Source organism: Candoia aspera, chromosome 8, assembly GCF_035149785.1.
Source record: "Candoia aspera isolate rCanAsp1 chromosome 8, rCanAsp1.hap2, whole genome shotgun sequence".
Taxonomy (NCBI): Eukaryota; Metazoa; Chordata; class Lepidosauria; order Squamata; family Boidae; genus Candoia; species Candoia aspera.
In genome coordinates, this window is record NC_086160.1 from 23,135,433 (window position 1) to 23,153,005 (window position 17,573).

A 17,573-nucleotide genomic window follows, 5' to 3' on the forward strand; every position below is an offset into this window, starting at 1 on the left:
TTCCTTTTATTGATTTCACTTGTGTTAACCAAATATTTTTACAGTTCATTAGATAGATCTTTTGCCTATAAGTGGAGTATGAAATGTCTTATAGTAGTATAAGGTGTTTTTAAAAAATATATATTATATTTTATTTCAATTCTTGTTAGCTGCCCAAAGTTGCATTGATGAGATGAACAGCCATATCAATCGCAATAAAGGAATGAATGAATGAATGAATGAATGAATGAATGAATAAATAAATAAATGTGTATTACAATATATTAGCCATATGCTGTTTTAAATCTGCTGGTTATTTGAGATTTGCTGGTTATCCGCTCATATTTTATTGCTTATGTTGGTTTTTTTCACCCTCACTAAATGTTCTACATACTTTTAAATGTGCATTTGTATCAGCATTATTCTTTTCCTCTTTTCTTGGAACATTGTAATAATAAAAAAATAGAAAACAATAAAAGCCTATTTCAAAAAAACACACAGAAACAATTCAGAAGGTCAATTTAAACCATTCAGATCCTTTAGGATTTGTTTTGGAAAATATAGATTTTGGTTTTGTAGAAGACCAAGGCACATAGATAAAAATCAGTTGTCTTGACACAGATCAGTGTCTAGATCAGTGCTAAGTAGTAAGACCATGTGAAGTTGCCGTATATAGAGCCAGAACAGACAGAAAATTTCCCATTTCTACACTAAACCTCTGACTTCTACATGCAAACTATAGAACTATATGAGAGCATGCAAAAAAGAGAGTTTTTCCTTTCTCCAGAAATTGTTTTAATAGAGATTATGAACGTTAAACCAGGAAATGCTTCTTTGAACACATGCTGTCACCCACCTGTGCACATATACATACCTTCCCTTGCTCTCTCTTTCTTTTCATGGTATTATGCAAAAAGGACTATGTCAATACAAAACGTTACCAACTTACAATAATGTTCTTAAGCAGTCATGCTGATTTTTTTTTTTTTTAATCTAGGAGTCACTTCCCTCCTGGCATTAACAATCCAAAAACTTTGGACATCTTTTCTGTCTTTCTCAAGGTAATTTGAAGAAAAAAAGATTAAGTAGTAGAAGACTTAAATGACTTCTGAATCCCCATATCATTCCATGACTAAGGCAGAGCAATGGCACGATAAAATCTTCGTTTTAATAATTCCTGCAGCAAGTCAGGTGCCAACCCAATTTTTAAATACTCATTTTTTTAGTCCTTTGAATATTCTGTGTGTGCATGCAATATTCAGAATTATTGTCATTCAGATGTTACATTAATTTAAACTTAAATATTTTCTTAGAAGTTCGAATAGTTTGGCTTGCAAAGCAGGTTTCTCATATATTGGTCCTTCTCTTGTTGCAGCCTGACAGAACGAAATAAATTGGAAGGAACTTTTCTTGGCATGGAGAGAAGTGATGGACATCTGCTAACTATCTGCATAACAGGCTTCAGGAGCAGATTGAATGGTTTTCTTTTAAAAGAAATGAAAGAGGAAAAAACATATGATGGTAGCCATTGCGCCTATTTGGTGTATTTCAAGGATGAATGTGGCATCTCTGAAAATATACAAAGAGGCTGAAACAAAACAATAGCATTTTCTATAATAACTTTAAGCACTGGTAATTATGGCATGAGTTATTGTAATCAATTCTGCTTCAGGAGATGTGTGAAGTATATTATTAAGCTAGAAATAAATCTTCACATGATTTGTGGGGAAGCTGATGGCAAACAGTAAAGTCAGATATAAATCTAATGCATAGCACAGGCCACTTAATTGTTTACAGCTTCCCCTGCAAGTCAGGTGACTACAGTATATGTGGCACCAACTGGGCCATTTTGAATATTGACAGCATGTTATGGATGCCCTTGAAAATGGCTCCCAAGGTATATCCAGACACAAAATGGCTATCATTGGCTACGTTTGCATTGCTGTATTCTCCTGTCTCCTCTTTATCTTTTTCTGTGCAGATGAGAACACCTCAAAGAAAGCATTAGGCTACATCCACTGACCATTTTATCTCTATACCTCTATCTCCATCTGTGTCAGTGTGTGTGAGTGTGTGTGTGTGTGAGAGAGAGAGAGAGAGAGAGAGAATTTTTCTTAACTAACATCTTATTCTTTCCCCTTCCTCTTTGACCCTTTTTGATCCCCCCACTTACCATTTTATTTTCTAAGAATGGATGTGGAGTTGGTGTGGGGACCATTGCCCGTATGATATAAATAAAGATGACACCATTTGCAGCATGTCAGATTCCCTTTTAACTATTTTTAATTAGATCTTTACAATTAAAGTCCAGTAAGTCAGGAACTGGAAGCGTCTGTAGGCACACTGATGTTCCTGGGGCTGCACTCCCTATCCTGGCTGTGTGTTTGTACTTGTGGCTCAACAGAATATTATTTTATGTGTATGATAAGTTGAATGTCATCCACAGAAGATGAGGCTACAATACATTTGTTAGGGTTTAAAGTGCCCCATGTTATGTGTTGTTTTTGACAGGACAGATGGACGGTAGCTGAATTTTTACAGCTTTATTTTTTAAAAATAGAATACTTAGCTGTTCAAATCAGCAGCTCATACGTCTAATTAAATAGCCCCAAAAATAAAATGGCAAAACTCCTTGAAGCATTAATGTTTTTCAAGAGAATGGAATCACTAATACTTCCAAGGATTTTGACGATATATGTTTGCAGTTTCAGTTTACACAACAATCTGCTCAGCCATTCCATGTTGCCATAGTAACAGTTCACTGCCTTACCATGGTAACAATGGCATATGATTTCTTAGTACTTGAATGACCTTTGTGCAATAGATAAATTCTTGAAGAAATAAGATAGGTGGGGTAAAGATACACTCCCTTTGTTCAATCCAGCATTTTTGGAAGCTCACAAGGAAATTCAATACCTATAGATAAACACACAGGCAGAAATGCACCCTTTCCTGCAATTGAGCAAGATTTAAAGCACCCTTCTGCAAGCTAAGGCCCTGTAGAATCTTGGTTCCACCAGCAGCTCATTGTTTCTACTACATTAAGTATCTTTATAGATATGGATAAGTTGCCTGATAATTTAGGGAGAACCCATGACAATGTGTTATTAAGAGTAATCAATTATCCAGCCAGCCTAATTCTGCCAATCTGCAAGTACTTTAGGGCTCAGGAATACTAGAAAAGATATAGCTATGGTAGACAGATTGCAGCTTTCTGTATCAAGGCAAATGAAGAAACAGAGTAAGGCTTTCAGTATTTGCCTTCCTCTTCTCCTATAACTCTGGCTCTCTGTGAAAACAAAGAGCACCTATGATGCAACCTCAACAAATATTGCATGATGGAAATAATCCTATTTAAAAGTAAGCCACTTGCACTAAATCAGTTCAAAGGTTACAACAGAGAGCTTGAAACACTCCCAGCTATAATTAAAGAGCTTAGCGACTTAGAAAAACTTGGAGTGATCAATTGCCAAACCAATTAAAGTATTTACTAATACAGATGTATTATTTTAAACAAGTCACTTATTTAAAGCATCTCTATTCATTCCCGTTTTTCCTCAGGCAACTAATAGAATAAACTATAATGTAACACTTTAAAACTTCATTTTGTATCTAGCACTGACCTTTTCCCCCCCCAAGAAGTGCAGGAATTAACACTATAGGATCAATCAAAATGATTAAAAAGCTTAAATCTGTTCAGTAAAACAGATCTTTACAATCGAAACATTTTCACCCTCCTGCAGAAGTCTATTAGAGATAAGCCCTTTGGAAGAGGGTTGAACAGATAATATATTTTTGAAGATCCCGAAACATCAAAAGGTCTCTGAAGATAGCAGCAGTGAAATGCAACTTATCAGATATTCTACAAAGGATGTCAATATGCTTTCATGTTGTACTTTTTTTTCCTGGCTGGGTTTCTTTATTTCAAATCCTACATCTTTATCAGAAAGAAAAGCTCATGAAAATCACAGCATTAGGATTGGTCAAAAAACAATGAAAATTCAATAAAGATATACAGTTCATGAATACAAATATTAAAATCACTACAATTTTTCACTTAGATTGGAATGAAAAGGGACAAATTGAGTTACCTATTGGAAAAATGAAAAACTGAAGTTCACTTCAGAAGTGTAACCTGAACAGGAAGTCTGTACCTGACCTTGGAGCTGCATAGCTCCAACCTGACAGTCCAAATGGTTGCAGGAACACTTACACCAGATGTGGACTGTCAGGTTGGAGCTATGCCGTTCTCAGGCCAGGTATAGACTTCCTTCAGCAGGGAAGAGGCCTTCACATGTTGCAGCTATACAAAGGTCTTCAGGCAATCCAAAATCTTGTAACATCAGAAGTTTGTGTTGTATCACAAGCATCCATCAGAAAACATGATGGCATCACATGTGTCAAGATGTCATTTGGGAAATGACGTAATTTGCCTCAGTTGTGTCATGATGTCATGACGCAAATGATGCCCATTATAACACTTACCTAATTTGTGCAATGACATCATGGTATGCATGCTGTCACTCTCCCCCTTTGCAGATGCCCCTGACTGCATACGTCCACAGGAACACCAGTATCAGACCTGGCATGAAATGGTTGGAAGTCTGTGGCTTCCAGCTAGCATTCTGAATCCTCAATAAGTTGAAGGAATGGAGAGAACTTGAGGAACACTGAAATACAGTTATTGTAAGCTGATGTAGAGAGTAAGGAAGATGATCTTGATGGAGAGATGCAAGATCCATTACTAGGGCAATGAAGGGTGAAAAATACTTTAAGTCCACAAAGAGACAATGTATGCGAGTGGCTCAGAAAGACACCTCCCTAATTCACAGAAGAATGAGAAGGAGGTATATCACAATCAGACTTGAAAGATTCTGTTATTAAAGCCAATCTCAATAAAAGTACTTTTAGCAATCCTGTGGAGCTGATTTCTTGGTCTGGTCTTCCTGGTGGTTTGCATGTTTATATAAAATGAGAGGCAAGGTAGAAGTTTAATAATAAAACAACCTTAAATGATAAAAGGGCATATCTCTTCATCCTTAGTTGAAATAGCTGGAGAATTCCTTGTCACTCAATGCATCTTTGTGCAGAGCAACAGGCTCCTGTGACTTTATTGCACACAGCAAGGCTTTAAGAATTCATAAAACCTGCTGATAAAAGGTGGCAAGTATAGATTTGTTGTGTTTTTCTTTTGATTAGATTCCTGTCACTCAGGAACAGGGTAGTCCCTCATACACCAGTAAAATTTCTGACAATGTGGAGGTGTGCTGTTGAAAGATGGTGCATTCCAGGAATTTATCAAGGTACAAATAGATCTTTGAGGGCTATTGATGCAGTTGGTACTTTCTCTTCACTGAATTAGTCTCCTCCATGCCAAGAATAAGTTTGTTCTACCTGCCTCGCTTATTCAATTATACCCCATTGAGTTTTGACCAATTCAGTGTAATTTCTTCCTCATGAGCAGCCTCCACAACCCACCCCATATTATTCAGGAAGCCCCCCATCTATCCAAAAGAAGTTTGGAGGAAGAGCACAGATGCCTGCAGGGCGGAATACAAAACAGAAGACTCTTCTCACTTCACCTAATCTAATCTCTTGGCACCAAATCACAATACAGAGACATTTCCAGGTATATCTTCCAAGAATCATTACAGTTACATCTAGAAATACAATGTTATTCTCACTTTCACTTACACAGCTGGAACCAAACAGAGCCAAAAATAGAAAGATGAGTCTGGGAACCAGTCCAAGACATTGAAAGTGTCCCTACAAATTATCTGTGGAATTCACAGTCACTTCTGGCTTGTTTAAAACAAACTTTTCCTTCTCTATTTTTAATAAATATTTGTATTTAATCAGAATGGACAGACAATTTAAAAAGTCAGTGTCAGTATTAGCAGAGCCTAGAAATCAGAGTTGAATTATTCTTACCTTCGATTACTTCACATATTCCTATGTGTGCCTAGGTAGATATCTCTCATTAGTAACTGTGACTGTGTCACATGAACATACTAGCCCTTTTCTAGTATTAGTAAAGTAGAAATACTCTGTGCACACCCAGGAAAAGGCCGCTAGCTTTCTTTGCCTCCTTCACTGGCCTTCATCATCTATTATGGTTCTCCATATCATTGAGGACCTTGGAAAATCTGGCTGCATGCCATTTTGTCCCTGAGTACAGAAAAGCCATTGACGGAAAATACTTAAGAATGAATCATGCTTATTCAATCTGAGGGTTGTTTCTTGCTTTGCCACAGCAGCCATGACAACAGTTATTCATTTATTAAACAGTTGCTGGGATGTCAGCCAAGCATCCAGCTAGAGGAGAGGAAGCAGCAACGATGCTGGCATTTTTTTAAAAATCCAAGGAAGACTCATATTTAAAATGGCGTGTAAGTTCTTGAGCATACCCTAAAAGGCAACCTTGCTTTCATTTATATTTCCTGAAAAGAAGTCAACATGAGACTCATGGCGTGAACTTGATCACCGCTACCTGAGCAAACTGTATCCTCAGGGTTGTCAGGATGATAAAGGGAGAAAGAGGAAGCAAGAACTAGGATTGCCAGCCAAGCTCTTTAGAGGAAGACTGTATAAATATATCTACGGAAAAGGAGAACTGAGGAAAATAATTTTTTCTAAGCAATCATCCTCAGGTCCCCCTAACCACAGAATAGTAACCAGTACATTCCCATGATGCTCCTTTTGTCTCACCTGAGCAGATTAAAGTCATATTTAGCTATTCCGGTTTTAAATGGATGTTCTCCCTTTTCTGCTAAGACAGTTTTGCCCTGGATATGATGATGAATATGATTGGTTTAACATAGATATGATTGATTTCATGATACAGTGATGGGGATCCTACTGCCCACTCTAAGCTGCTGCAGGCAGGTTCCCTCCTTGCTGAAGCATGGTTGCTGGGCACTGATGGAGCATCATTGCTGGGCATTACCCTCTGTGTCCATTTTGGCTTGGGCCGCAGGAGAGAGAACAGACACTTGGCTTCCACTGCCTTCATCTGCACCATTCACCAGCCTCATTATTGAAGCAAAATAGGGTTTAGCTTGTCAGGACAGCAAATTTATGAAGCATCCTTTTCTGTCAGCTCTGGTAGGACTGGTAGCACTTTAACATAACTATCCGGCTGTGCCTAAGTAAAGGTAAAGGTTTCCCTTGACGTAAAGTCCAGTCGAATCCGACTCTAGGGGGCGGTGCTCATCTCCGTTTCTAAGCCTTAGAGCCGGCGTTGTCATAGACACTTCCGGGTCATGTGGCCAGCATGACGACTCGGAACGCCGTTACCTTCCCGCCGAAGCGGTACCTATTGATCTACTCACATTTGCATGTTTTCGAACTGCTAGGTGAGCAGGAGCTGGGATTAACAACGGGAGCTCACCCCGCCGCGCGGTTTCGAACCGCCGACCTTCCAATCGACAGCTCAGCGGTTTAACCCGCAGCGCCACCGCGGCTGTGCCTAGGATCTAGTTAATATACTCTGAGAATAGTACTTTTTTATTTCCAAGGCAAACACCAATTCAACCAACTTAGAAAGGCAATTCAAAGAGTCTGTAATTCTTAAAGCAGGGAAGGAACACTTCTGGCCTGTAGCTTCATCTGGCCTACAATCCTGAAGTAAGGCCCGTCCTTCTTCCTCTCACTGAACAGCCATTGCTGAAGATCCTGGCAACACCTTGAGATAGTGCCCTTCTAGACTTTCTCCTCCCTTATCCTTTTTTTCCCAATGAACTGGAATATCAAACTGCAAGGGCTTTCAAGTACTGGCTTTGGGTACATTGTCTGACCTGCATCTTTCCCCTTTGGAGAAAGTAGAGGGCATTCTCCCTGATTCCAAAGGTCTCCTTGATGGAATTCATTTGAATGATGGCTCTTGGAGTTGCTGTTTGATGGGAGGACTCTCAAGCAGCTGCTTTCTCACCCTTTGCCGGGCTTATGGACTTCCTCTTTGGGAAAGCTGTAAACTAGGTAATGTAGTTGGATGCCAATACCAGTACCAGTTCAAGGGAGGACATGCTCCAAGGTGTCCTAATCACACTGAAGAGCCACATTCCCAAAGCAAAATTATATTTGTAGGACAAGCTAGAATGGATCATGTTCCTTACAGGTAGTCCTTGTTTAGCAATTGCAATTGAGGCCAACAACTCAGTTGTTAAGAGAAGCGGTCGCTAAGTGAAAATCATGTGATCATGACTGTACTTACAATTTTACTTCAGTTTTCCTTTGCTTCTTGCTACTTCCTTCAGCTGAGCTGGGATTCTTTCTCTTTCTTGTTGAGGACATATTGGTATGGGGTAAATAAGCAAGTGAAAATAAAAGCAGAAACACACTGCAAAGGTCATAAATGTGACGACTGGTTGCTAAGTTTTTTAGCACCATCATATCTTTGAATGGTCACTAAATGAGGCAGTAGCTAAGTAAGGACTACCTGTATTGGAATAACCTTGTAGGCTGGTGTTAGGTTTATGTAACTACAATTCCTGTGTAGCATTAGGGTAAAAAGGAGAGGCAAAAGTCTTGTGGCTTAGTTTCTTAGCCTTAGAGATTTGCACAGAAACTTAATTCCCTTTTTAGAATCAAGATGGCAAAATCCTTTGGGGAGAAAAAGCTGTATCCTTTGTGAGAGGATTTGAACTAGAGCTACTATATCTGAATAATCAGTAGGTGGTGGCAAATAAATTTTTCTGTATCTCTTTTCTGAAGCTAGTAGCCATTTGGATCTTTGCAGTCCAGGTCTAGTAGCCTTAAGCTACACACACATCTGAGTATGCTTTGAGAGAAACCCGAAAGTATGTTTAAACAATGCTGACACCTAGTGGCTGCACACTGCTCAGACATTCTGGCCTTTGACAAAAGCTAGCCAATAACAGATTTCTTCAAACTAGTGTCCAGTCCTGGTTTAGCTAGTGAGTTACAAGAACAAAACACCATAATTTGGGTAAAAAGGAGAGGAAGACTAATTTTTTGTTTGGAAGTAGGGCACTCATAATGTTGCTAGTTCTTATGATCAAAATTATACAACTGGATTGTTTCTTGATAAAAGTGACCAGGATGGAAAAGAAGCCCAGTCAGGAATGGTTATAGGTGCCAGCAAGGCTGCTTTGCAGAAAATGGAACACAGTTGGTTCTCTTCAGAATAGAATCAGAACCAGTGGATGTAAAATAGCATGTTGCAGCTAAACATTTGGAGAAATGTTCTATTGGGAAGAATTACTTGATAGAGGAACAAACTGAAAAGTTGATGAGCTTGACTGTGCTTGAAATACTGAATGTAAGCCCAGGCTATCTGTGGGGATGCTATAGATCACCTGAAACTTTCAAACTTTGTGACCCCTTAAAATGTTAAATGAATTTGCGCAACCCTTCTTCCTGACTAAAACTAATGATTTAACTGGAGCTAGGTTTAGGCAAAAAATTAATCTAACCTTTTTTATAATTTATTTTTAGTCTGTATATTAAGTAAAACAGTAATAGAACCTAAGAACTATATAAAATAAAAGCATTTCATTGAGATACACCAAAAAGCAATCGAGTTTCAAATGATGCTTCTTAATGAGGTAGATGAGCTTGCTTACTTCTGTATGATACCTCATATCGGGATTTCATTTTTGATGCATCCACTCTATTTTTATTTATTTATTTATTTGTATTTCAAATTTTGTCACCGCCCATCTCACTCACAGAGCAACTCTGGGTGGTTGTTCCATGTTTATTTTTTGCCAATATTTGCTCCTTATGGCAACAACTGAATAAAATAGGCTATTGTAATCTTGATGTGTGTGAATCTGGTGATACAACAGGTTTAAAAATACTATTAATAAATAAATATGCTCAGAGCCTCTTCACTTAATTTTATGTAGTAATTTTGCAAACTGATCCAAAATTTAAGGAGATATATTGTTGGTAATTTTATTTTCAAACTAAAGTCAGAGAAGAATGGTTCCTGTTGGGTGAGCATGCTTGGTATCAATTTGGCATCTGTTAAAATAACAGATAAAAATACACTAAATTTATTAACACATACACTTCTACAGACACTCCAAAGTCTATGAATACATGAACCGTGCTAGCAGACATACCAGACACAAACAAATATTTTCCAGAGAAGCTGAATCTGTCAGTGATATCACCAGTATCTAAAAGTTCTGTCCATTTCAATTGTTTTAAAAACCCCAAATCCATAAAATACATTGTGCTTTAATCATAGCAAATTACAAATATTTATCACCATTGTTGACAGAACAGTTTGTAATACATACCTTGCAACATTCTGTAAAATAGATATGCAAGTATAAAAAAGGGTATTTCAAAATGACATTCTATAACATGAATAATAATTTAAAAACAGTACTGGTGGCAGATCATGGAACCCTTGTTCTTTTGCTACGAAAAGGAAGCAAGTGGAAAACTAATTCCTAAGTTCAATAATACTAAAAGTATGACCTTGGCTTCCATGCCCAAGGCAATAATTCAAACAAACAAACAAAAAACAACAGCACCTCAGTTGCTCACAATCTTCCAAGGGGTCATGACCCACAGTCTGACAACCCTTGGTAAAACATCTCATGATGATATGAACAAGGAATTTGCCTATCCTTAAATCAGATTTTCAAACTCTCTTCCCTAGAATTCTAGAGTTTCATGAGAACTTGGTGTCCTATGACAGCCTCAGGACCAAAAAAGTTGACTCAAATCTCAAAAGTAGCCCATTTTCTGTCACTAGAGCCTTGCCTCTTAATGGGATTCAGGGATTTCTTTTTAATTAACCAGTTCTTTGGCCTGAAGAATTTGAAAACCCCTGCTCTAGATGATGTCCACGGTCCCCTCCAATGGAATTAATATTTCTATAAGAAAGCAGCAGGAGCAAAGAAATAAGCATTCAGAAGAGTACTTAGCATCAAAAATCTGGCCCCCAGCCACGAAATATCCACTGTGTACCTGACTTTGAAGCATGAAAAACAAGTGATTCATTGAAACATAAAGTACCTGGAAAGTGTACCTTGACCCTCATAAGCAAGGAAGAAGTAAACATTTAACCACCAACCAATAAATCTTTTGCCTGAGCTAATCCAATTTAAGCACCTATTTCTTCAAGCAACTAATGTGGAGCAGCAAATAATGAGAAGCAAACACATGTATTAGTGAGTGAACAATTTGCTGTACATTAAATAGGTTGGCTAATTCATATTGTTAATTCAGTAATAAGGAAATTGCCTAATTAATGATGCTTAATACCTATTGTGATAAGAAGCAACTCTGTCTACAACCGTAAGAGCTTAGCCCTTGAAGAAGTCATGTTATTCATTTCTCAGCTCTCCGTCTGTTATTAGGACACACAGGCTGGTTTGGTTGAGGACAAGTCTTGCATGCTGTTTTTCTCCGAGTCATTTGTTTCATAAAAAGATCCCTGGTTGTCAATGATGCTTGTGGACATTTGCAAACATACAGGAAAATGAGTATTTCCTATTATATAGCTAATTACTTTTTGAATTAAGTCAAACTGTCCAGGCTATTTTTTTCTTCTTGCCCAGGACTAGAAGAAAGCTAGGCTGAGAAGAAACTTGGGAGGAAGAACCCAGCCCATGGTCCCATCCAGCCCAATTTCTGGCCACCAAAGAAGCTAAGGAGTAAGAGGGCCTACCTGGAGGCTGGGAAAATCTGCTACCAAACTTGCTATGCTTCTACAGCAGCTTGTTTTGGTGTAGTAGAATTAGGGAATAGGTCTTCCTCAAAATAAAGTCACTTTTAAATAATTAATTCATATATATGACCATAATAACTTTTCTGTCTTTCCATAAGACCCTGAAAACCTGGTTCTTCCCATGGGCATTTGGCCAGAATGGGCAATGAGCCCATCTAAAATGAAAGAACTTGAATGAGATATGTGTCCATTGGCCTCAGTGAATTGTTACTTTTAAAATTTCTGTTATTCTGTTACTCTGTTGTTCTCTAGACAGTTAAAAAATTCAAGATGGCGGCAATGATGGTGTGATTGAAGCTCCAGCTGTTTTTCATGTAGAGCTTCAATCACATTGTCATGGTCAACCATCTTGACTTCTCTGATTATATCCTGTGGACACCCTAGATTTTATTAAAATAAACTGATTAAATTAAAATAAATTTAGTTTTGATCTAGCCCTGCCTACTTCTTTATTTTCGATTCTCATGCGTGCAACCTTCAGTGCATCTTTGAAAGACCAAGTGTGGCTCTTGGATAGATACGACTCCCTGCCTTTTAATAACAGGAAGAAAAATTTTCATTTGATACGCACTTATATCTAAGCCCTGTAAGATCTGTATTTTTTCCCACAATAACCACCCTTCAAAGAAGGTTGGGATAAGAAAGTCTGACTGGCCCAAAATCACCCAGGGAGCTTCTGCGGCTAAGGATGAGCCAGAACCTACTCTACTCACTCCTATCGCAGCACTTAGCTGCTACACCACTCTGGTTCTCCCTTAACTTAATTGAATGGATGGGGCCATCTATTCTTTCCCACTAAACTTACTTTATAGTGCAACTGATCAGACCAATCTATATAGCACAATTTGTAATAAAGTTTTGTCTATTCCTTACCCCCAATGAGTTATGCTTTTAAGATCTAAGGAAACAAGATTTTACTACTGAAATACAGTATGTGAGATTCCCAGAGAGTATAGATTTAATACATTACACGTTTACATGGCCCCAGTTAAGTGAGGAAAACTTGCCAACTTGGGCTGATCTTAGAAAGCTGTGGAGGGCTGGTCTTTCTTAGTATTTGGATGGGAGACCATGAGGGCTGTAGGCTTGATTGGGAAGTAAAAAATAAAATCTAATATGAAAGCAGACAAGTTGGGCTGGATCCCTGGTAGATCAATTTTGAATCAACTGGTGATAAAGAAGTTATAGCTTTATTAATAATGAATTAATTAATTAGACATCAAAAAGTAGGTCTAGATCTACCTTATCCCCATGAGAGAGAAAGAGAGAGACCATATTGCAAATGTGAAAAGATGAAGGACTTCTTCCTGGTGCCTTTGTCTACAGTACCTATTACTAAAGTAAGAAACTCAGTTCACAGACTTAGGTAGGATTTTTACTATTATTTGACAGACCAAATAAAGTGATAACAAAGGGAGCGGGGAATAAGGAGGAGGAAAAGCCTGCTATTTCTTTTCTTAATTATAACTTAATTATGACTATTTAGCTTATATTACCTGCCTGCAATTATATGGTGAAAGTCAAAGGATGGCTCACTTTCCTTTCTTGATGGGAATCGTTTTCTTGTTCTTTTGAAAATAGCTGGTAGAATAGACAACAATCTGGCAGAATCTTTTAAAATATGTCAGTAAAATTGAGAAGAATTGAGGTCTTGCCACTCAGGGAAAGGGAGACATATGACTCAACACCAGTGGCATTTAAAAGCACTCTACATTGCAAATATTTGATTCTCCAGATAGTGTTTCTCAACCTTGGCAACTTCAAGCTGTGTGGACTTCAACTCCCAGAATTCCCCATGGCTGGCTAGGGAATTCTGGGAGTTGAAGTCCACACAGCTTGAAGTTGCCAAGGTTGAGAAACACTGCTCCAGATGTTGCTAAACCACAATGTCCAGAAGCCCCCATTACCAGACAAACTGTCTAGGGCTGCTGAAATTACAGTTCAGCAACATCTAGAAGCCCGCATGGTCCTTTCCTTCAGTATAACATTTATATGCATAGGGCTATGATAGCATTAGTGAAGTGGGGGTCAATGGCTTTGACTACTGACATACTATACAATTTGGATTTTATTACCTTTTTTTTCTCAGCAAAAGCCATACCGCTGGAGAGAAAATTATTGCATTTTACCAGCATTTCAGAAATGTTTTGATTTTACAAAATATTATATTATCTTTACATAATTCTAGCAGCAGGATCATTAAAACACTGCCAAAACACAGTGTTTCCTCGTTTACTTTGATCATGGCTTACATTTTTCCACACATTTTGGAATTTTCTTAACTCATACAGTTGTTGCTGCTGCTGATAATGTGGGTGTATTTATGAATGGCAGTTGGAAAAGAATTGAAAATGCCCGAGAGGCATATCAGGTACTTAGCAGCTACTTGACAGAGAAAATGGTTTGTAAATACAGGAAGTCACTAGGAGAAAAAAAATCTCCCACGCATTGATCCATTAGTAAAGAAATATTTTCATAAAGCTATGAATATATGATCTTAAAAAACACGTTCAAACTTTAAAAATAAACATTATCCTTCAGGTTAAAATTATACTTACTTGCTAACTGCATGGGTAAGCCTTACCCTCGATTATATTTTCAAATTTATTCCCTGCTCTGAAAACCTGACATCTAGGAAAACCAGATGCTGCATGAATGCTTGTTTTAACTCTCTGCAAGGCAGGGAAGCAGCAAGAGGCGGAAGCCACACAGCTTGGTGCCCATGGCTCACTGTCTCTCACGCTTCTTTTGTTCTGTAATTAGTATTCACTATTGGAGTGCAAGCAACCATAGTAGCACAGTCCAAAATGATCTGGTAACTAGGCTGTAACCTTGAAAGTCTTGCAAGTTCAATTTGTGCTGCTGTGCCTTTAAGCTCTGGGATAAATCCAGACAACTGTGAGGTCCAGCCCTTGAAAAAAAACTTCATGTGCTTTTTTCAGAGCAACTGCACAAGGACCAGGAGCACAGAGCAGACTCTGGCAAGGCTCCATCCAGCAACATGGCAAAGCATGTTGCGTGTCTCCTGCTAGTCCTTACCCTGGCACGCTCATCCCTTGCACGGCCAAAGCTCCTACTGTTTTTGCTTGATGGGTTTCGACATGATTATATCTCCGAAGAAGCACTAGAGTCTTTGCCTGGCTTCAGAGAAGTTGTCAACAGGGGAGTGAAAGTGGATTACCTAACCCCAGACTTTCCCAGTCTTTCTTATCCAAACTATTACACGCTGATGACTGGTGAGTACCTTCTTAGACTTTCTTGCTGCCATGCTCAGAAGGGCCACCAGCCTGAAGTGCTGAAGCTCCAATTAGATCACAAATTTCCGTAACTCTCCCTGTGGGGATGAATGCAGAGCAAGCTCTCCGATGAACATTTGTCTTCAGCAAAGGTTAACAGACTTGGCTGGAACAAGCTGTACGAAGCAAATCTGCTGGATACTCAAGAAAGAAACCTTTTGCACAAATGTTATCCCATCAGTTGTTTAGAACTTAATCATCTCAATTTGAAAGCCCCCAGGATAAAAATACCACTAGAGTGTTATTAATAAATGTTGACTGCTGATTCCAGTTAATTATTTGTATTTATTTATAATTTAAATTTCTAGGACTGCCCATTCATCAACGACTCTGAGATGCTCAGAAGGATCAAAAACTTGAGTTAAGATGACTTTCCGTTGCACTACTAAGTCCTGATTAGACTTGTCCTGTCATGAAGATAATTCCTGGCATTATTCAAAGTAATTAAATGGTTCTAGAATGCAGGATATTTTTCCTATTTATCATAGGAGTATAAATGGTTCTTCCCATGCTTTTCAAAATAGGTGAATGAGACATATTTGGCTCATTGATGAAAATGAGCATTCAGGTTTCAGCATATGGTAAAAATACTTTAATGAGATCACTAACCCTTTAAAAATAAGCAAAATCTGAATGTTTTTTAACTAAAGTTGGAAAATCATGCTAGGACAAGAAATAAGTTGTCCTATTTTTAAATGAGTAATAAATCTGTTTACTAATTACTGTTATTTTCTTTTTTTCTCTTTTTCTTTTGTTCGTTGTTTGCCCTAAGCTTGATTTACAGTAAATAATGTATCTGCTGTAAGCCTAAAGAGCACTTAATGTACATTATGAGATGCATCTTCAACTTCTTTGTTTTTTCAGTGGGCAAGTATGATCATTCCCATTCTTATCTACCAAAAAACTAAGGTTTGTTCATCCTTCATAAATTGCCATTTGTCTGCTTTTCTAGAACAGTTTTAACATCCTGATACAAAGCATGTGTGCCAGTGCTCACCCATGTGACACTTGCATAATAAAAATCTTTGTAAAGCCATTATAATATCACAGTTAGTTGAGTTTGCGCTGGTGAAGTAATAGATACATTGCATCCTATGATGGGAGAGCTTCAAGACTTGCAGTTATCACTTAGGCTGCTGGCCTGTATTTCTTCCCATAGAAAAGTCCTATGTGTTTCAACAGGACTCCTTCAGAAACAGCATTTATGGCCTGTTCTCAAAGTTCATTTTTCCTTCTTGTGCTGGTTGAACAGTAGGAATGTCAAACAAGCAATAGGAAATGTATCCAAGGAATAGACCACAGGACCTAAAATTAAGAAGCAGCACATACGCATACCTTTTTTAGATGCAAAAGATCTTGAATGCTGAAATGTAGCCTACTTGTTATTATCTAATTGTAACCTCCCTCCAAAGAAGTAGCTGTATTTCCTGGGATGAGAAAAAAAAATCTTGCTGCCCTTGTATTGTTAAACAACGTCAGTATCTTAGAACGGCACTGGGAACTATAAAAATTGGCCTCACGAAGCTGGACAAATACCAACTTCTGCTGGCTGAGCTGCAGAAAGCTGAAGTCATCAGCAACATACTTACTTTCTTGCTGTTTCCTGTGTACAGCAATGGAGCCTATCTTCAAGACAAGGGAGGAGGAGGAGAATGGAATTTGGTTGATGAACAAGCTAGTAAATACATGTGACTTAGAGAAGAACTAGTTTTGCTCAAAACCAACAGAGGTCACAACCAGGATTTATTGGTTTATATTTAAGCCATAACTTACCATTTTCTGATCCTGGCTTGCTTGCAAGAACAATGGTTTCTTCCAAGGTGAATTGTGGTGTTGCTGAGCAGAACATGACCACATGTACTGCCCAAGTTTATGGCTACTTAAGAGAATCTAGTCCCACTTTTCCTGAACGTGGGCTGCTTCTACGCAACTGTCCAACATACAGCAGCTTGTTCATTTCTGAATGCTAGATAATGATGGCAGTGACTGGTAATGGCAGTGGTGAAAGTTCTACAGACAAAATAATATTCTGTTAGAAGAATATTATTGCAAGTAAACTAGCCCCTATTTCAATTCTCTTCTGCCTGTCTTCTCCAGATGTGTACGAACTTCATCTCCCAGAATTACCAATTGCCTTGCCAACAGCTTTATTGGCACCCAAGTGAGGAAGTAACCTACGTAATAAAAGGCTGGTTTCTATTTTGTCAAGAGTTTTTCAAAAAAAAACAACCCTTTAGTGTATTTCTGGATTATAATGACGTTAATCCTCAGATTGATCCTACTCTGAAAATCCTAAAGTTTGGAATTTCATAGAAAAGATAAAACAAGTTCACAAAGAGTTGATAGAAAAGATATCTTCAGATTATCAAAACACATTTCCGAAACTGCTTAGGATGGAAGTATTCCACATTGTTTGGTGACCAGTTAATTGTTGCAGTTTTAAATTTTCAGTTTATCTGTTGTATTCCAGTTTTGTCTAGTATTTTGGTTATATTACTGTAATTATTTTTTTCATATTATTTTATATTGTGTACCATTTTGATTTTAATTACATTTACTGTGTGCATTTTAACTGGCTGTGGGTTTTG

At 38.0% G+C, this 17,573-nt stretch overlaps 1 protein-coding gene and 2 long non-coding RNA genes across 3 annotated transcripts in view; 1 reads left to right on the plus strand and 2 right to left on the minus strand.

Annotated features, from left to right (window-relative positions):
• Positions 1 to 3,612: 3,612 nt before the first annotated feature.
• LOC134502144 (uncharacterized) lies at positions 3,613 to 8,564 on the minus strand. The gene is made up of 2 exons (XR_010068417.1): positions 8,192 to 8,564; positions 3,613 to 3,916 (listed from the first exon to the last, which is right to left on the minus strand). It is a non-coding gene; the product is annotated as an uncharacterized LOC134502144 (long non-coding RNA).
• A 6,005-nt stretch (positions 8,565 to 14,569) lies between these two features.
• Positions 14,570 to 17,573, plus strand: part of ENPP6 (ectonucleotide pyrophosphatase/phosphodiesterase 6) — a 38,376-nt gene continuing 35,372 nt past the window's right edge. The window contains exon 1 of the mRNA XM_063309782.1: positions 14,570 to 14,925. Within this exon, the coding sequence (XP_063165852.1) occupies positions 14,691 to 14,925 (235 nt within the window). The 5' untranslated portion in view covers positions 14,570 to 14,690. The remainder of the gene's footprint in view (positions 14,926 to 17,573) is intronic.
• Positions 14,921 to 16,623, minus strand: LOC134501815 (uncharacterized). The gene is made up of 3 exons (XR_010068390.1): positions 16,575 to 16,623; positions 16,321 to 16,412; positions 14,921 to 14,984 (listed from the first exon to the last, which is right to left on the minus strand). It is a non-coding gene; the product is annotated as an uncharacterized LOC134501815 (long non-coding RNA).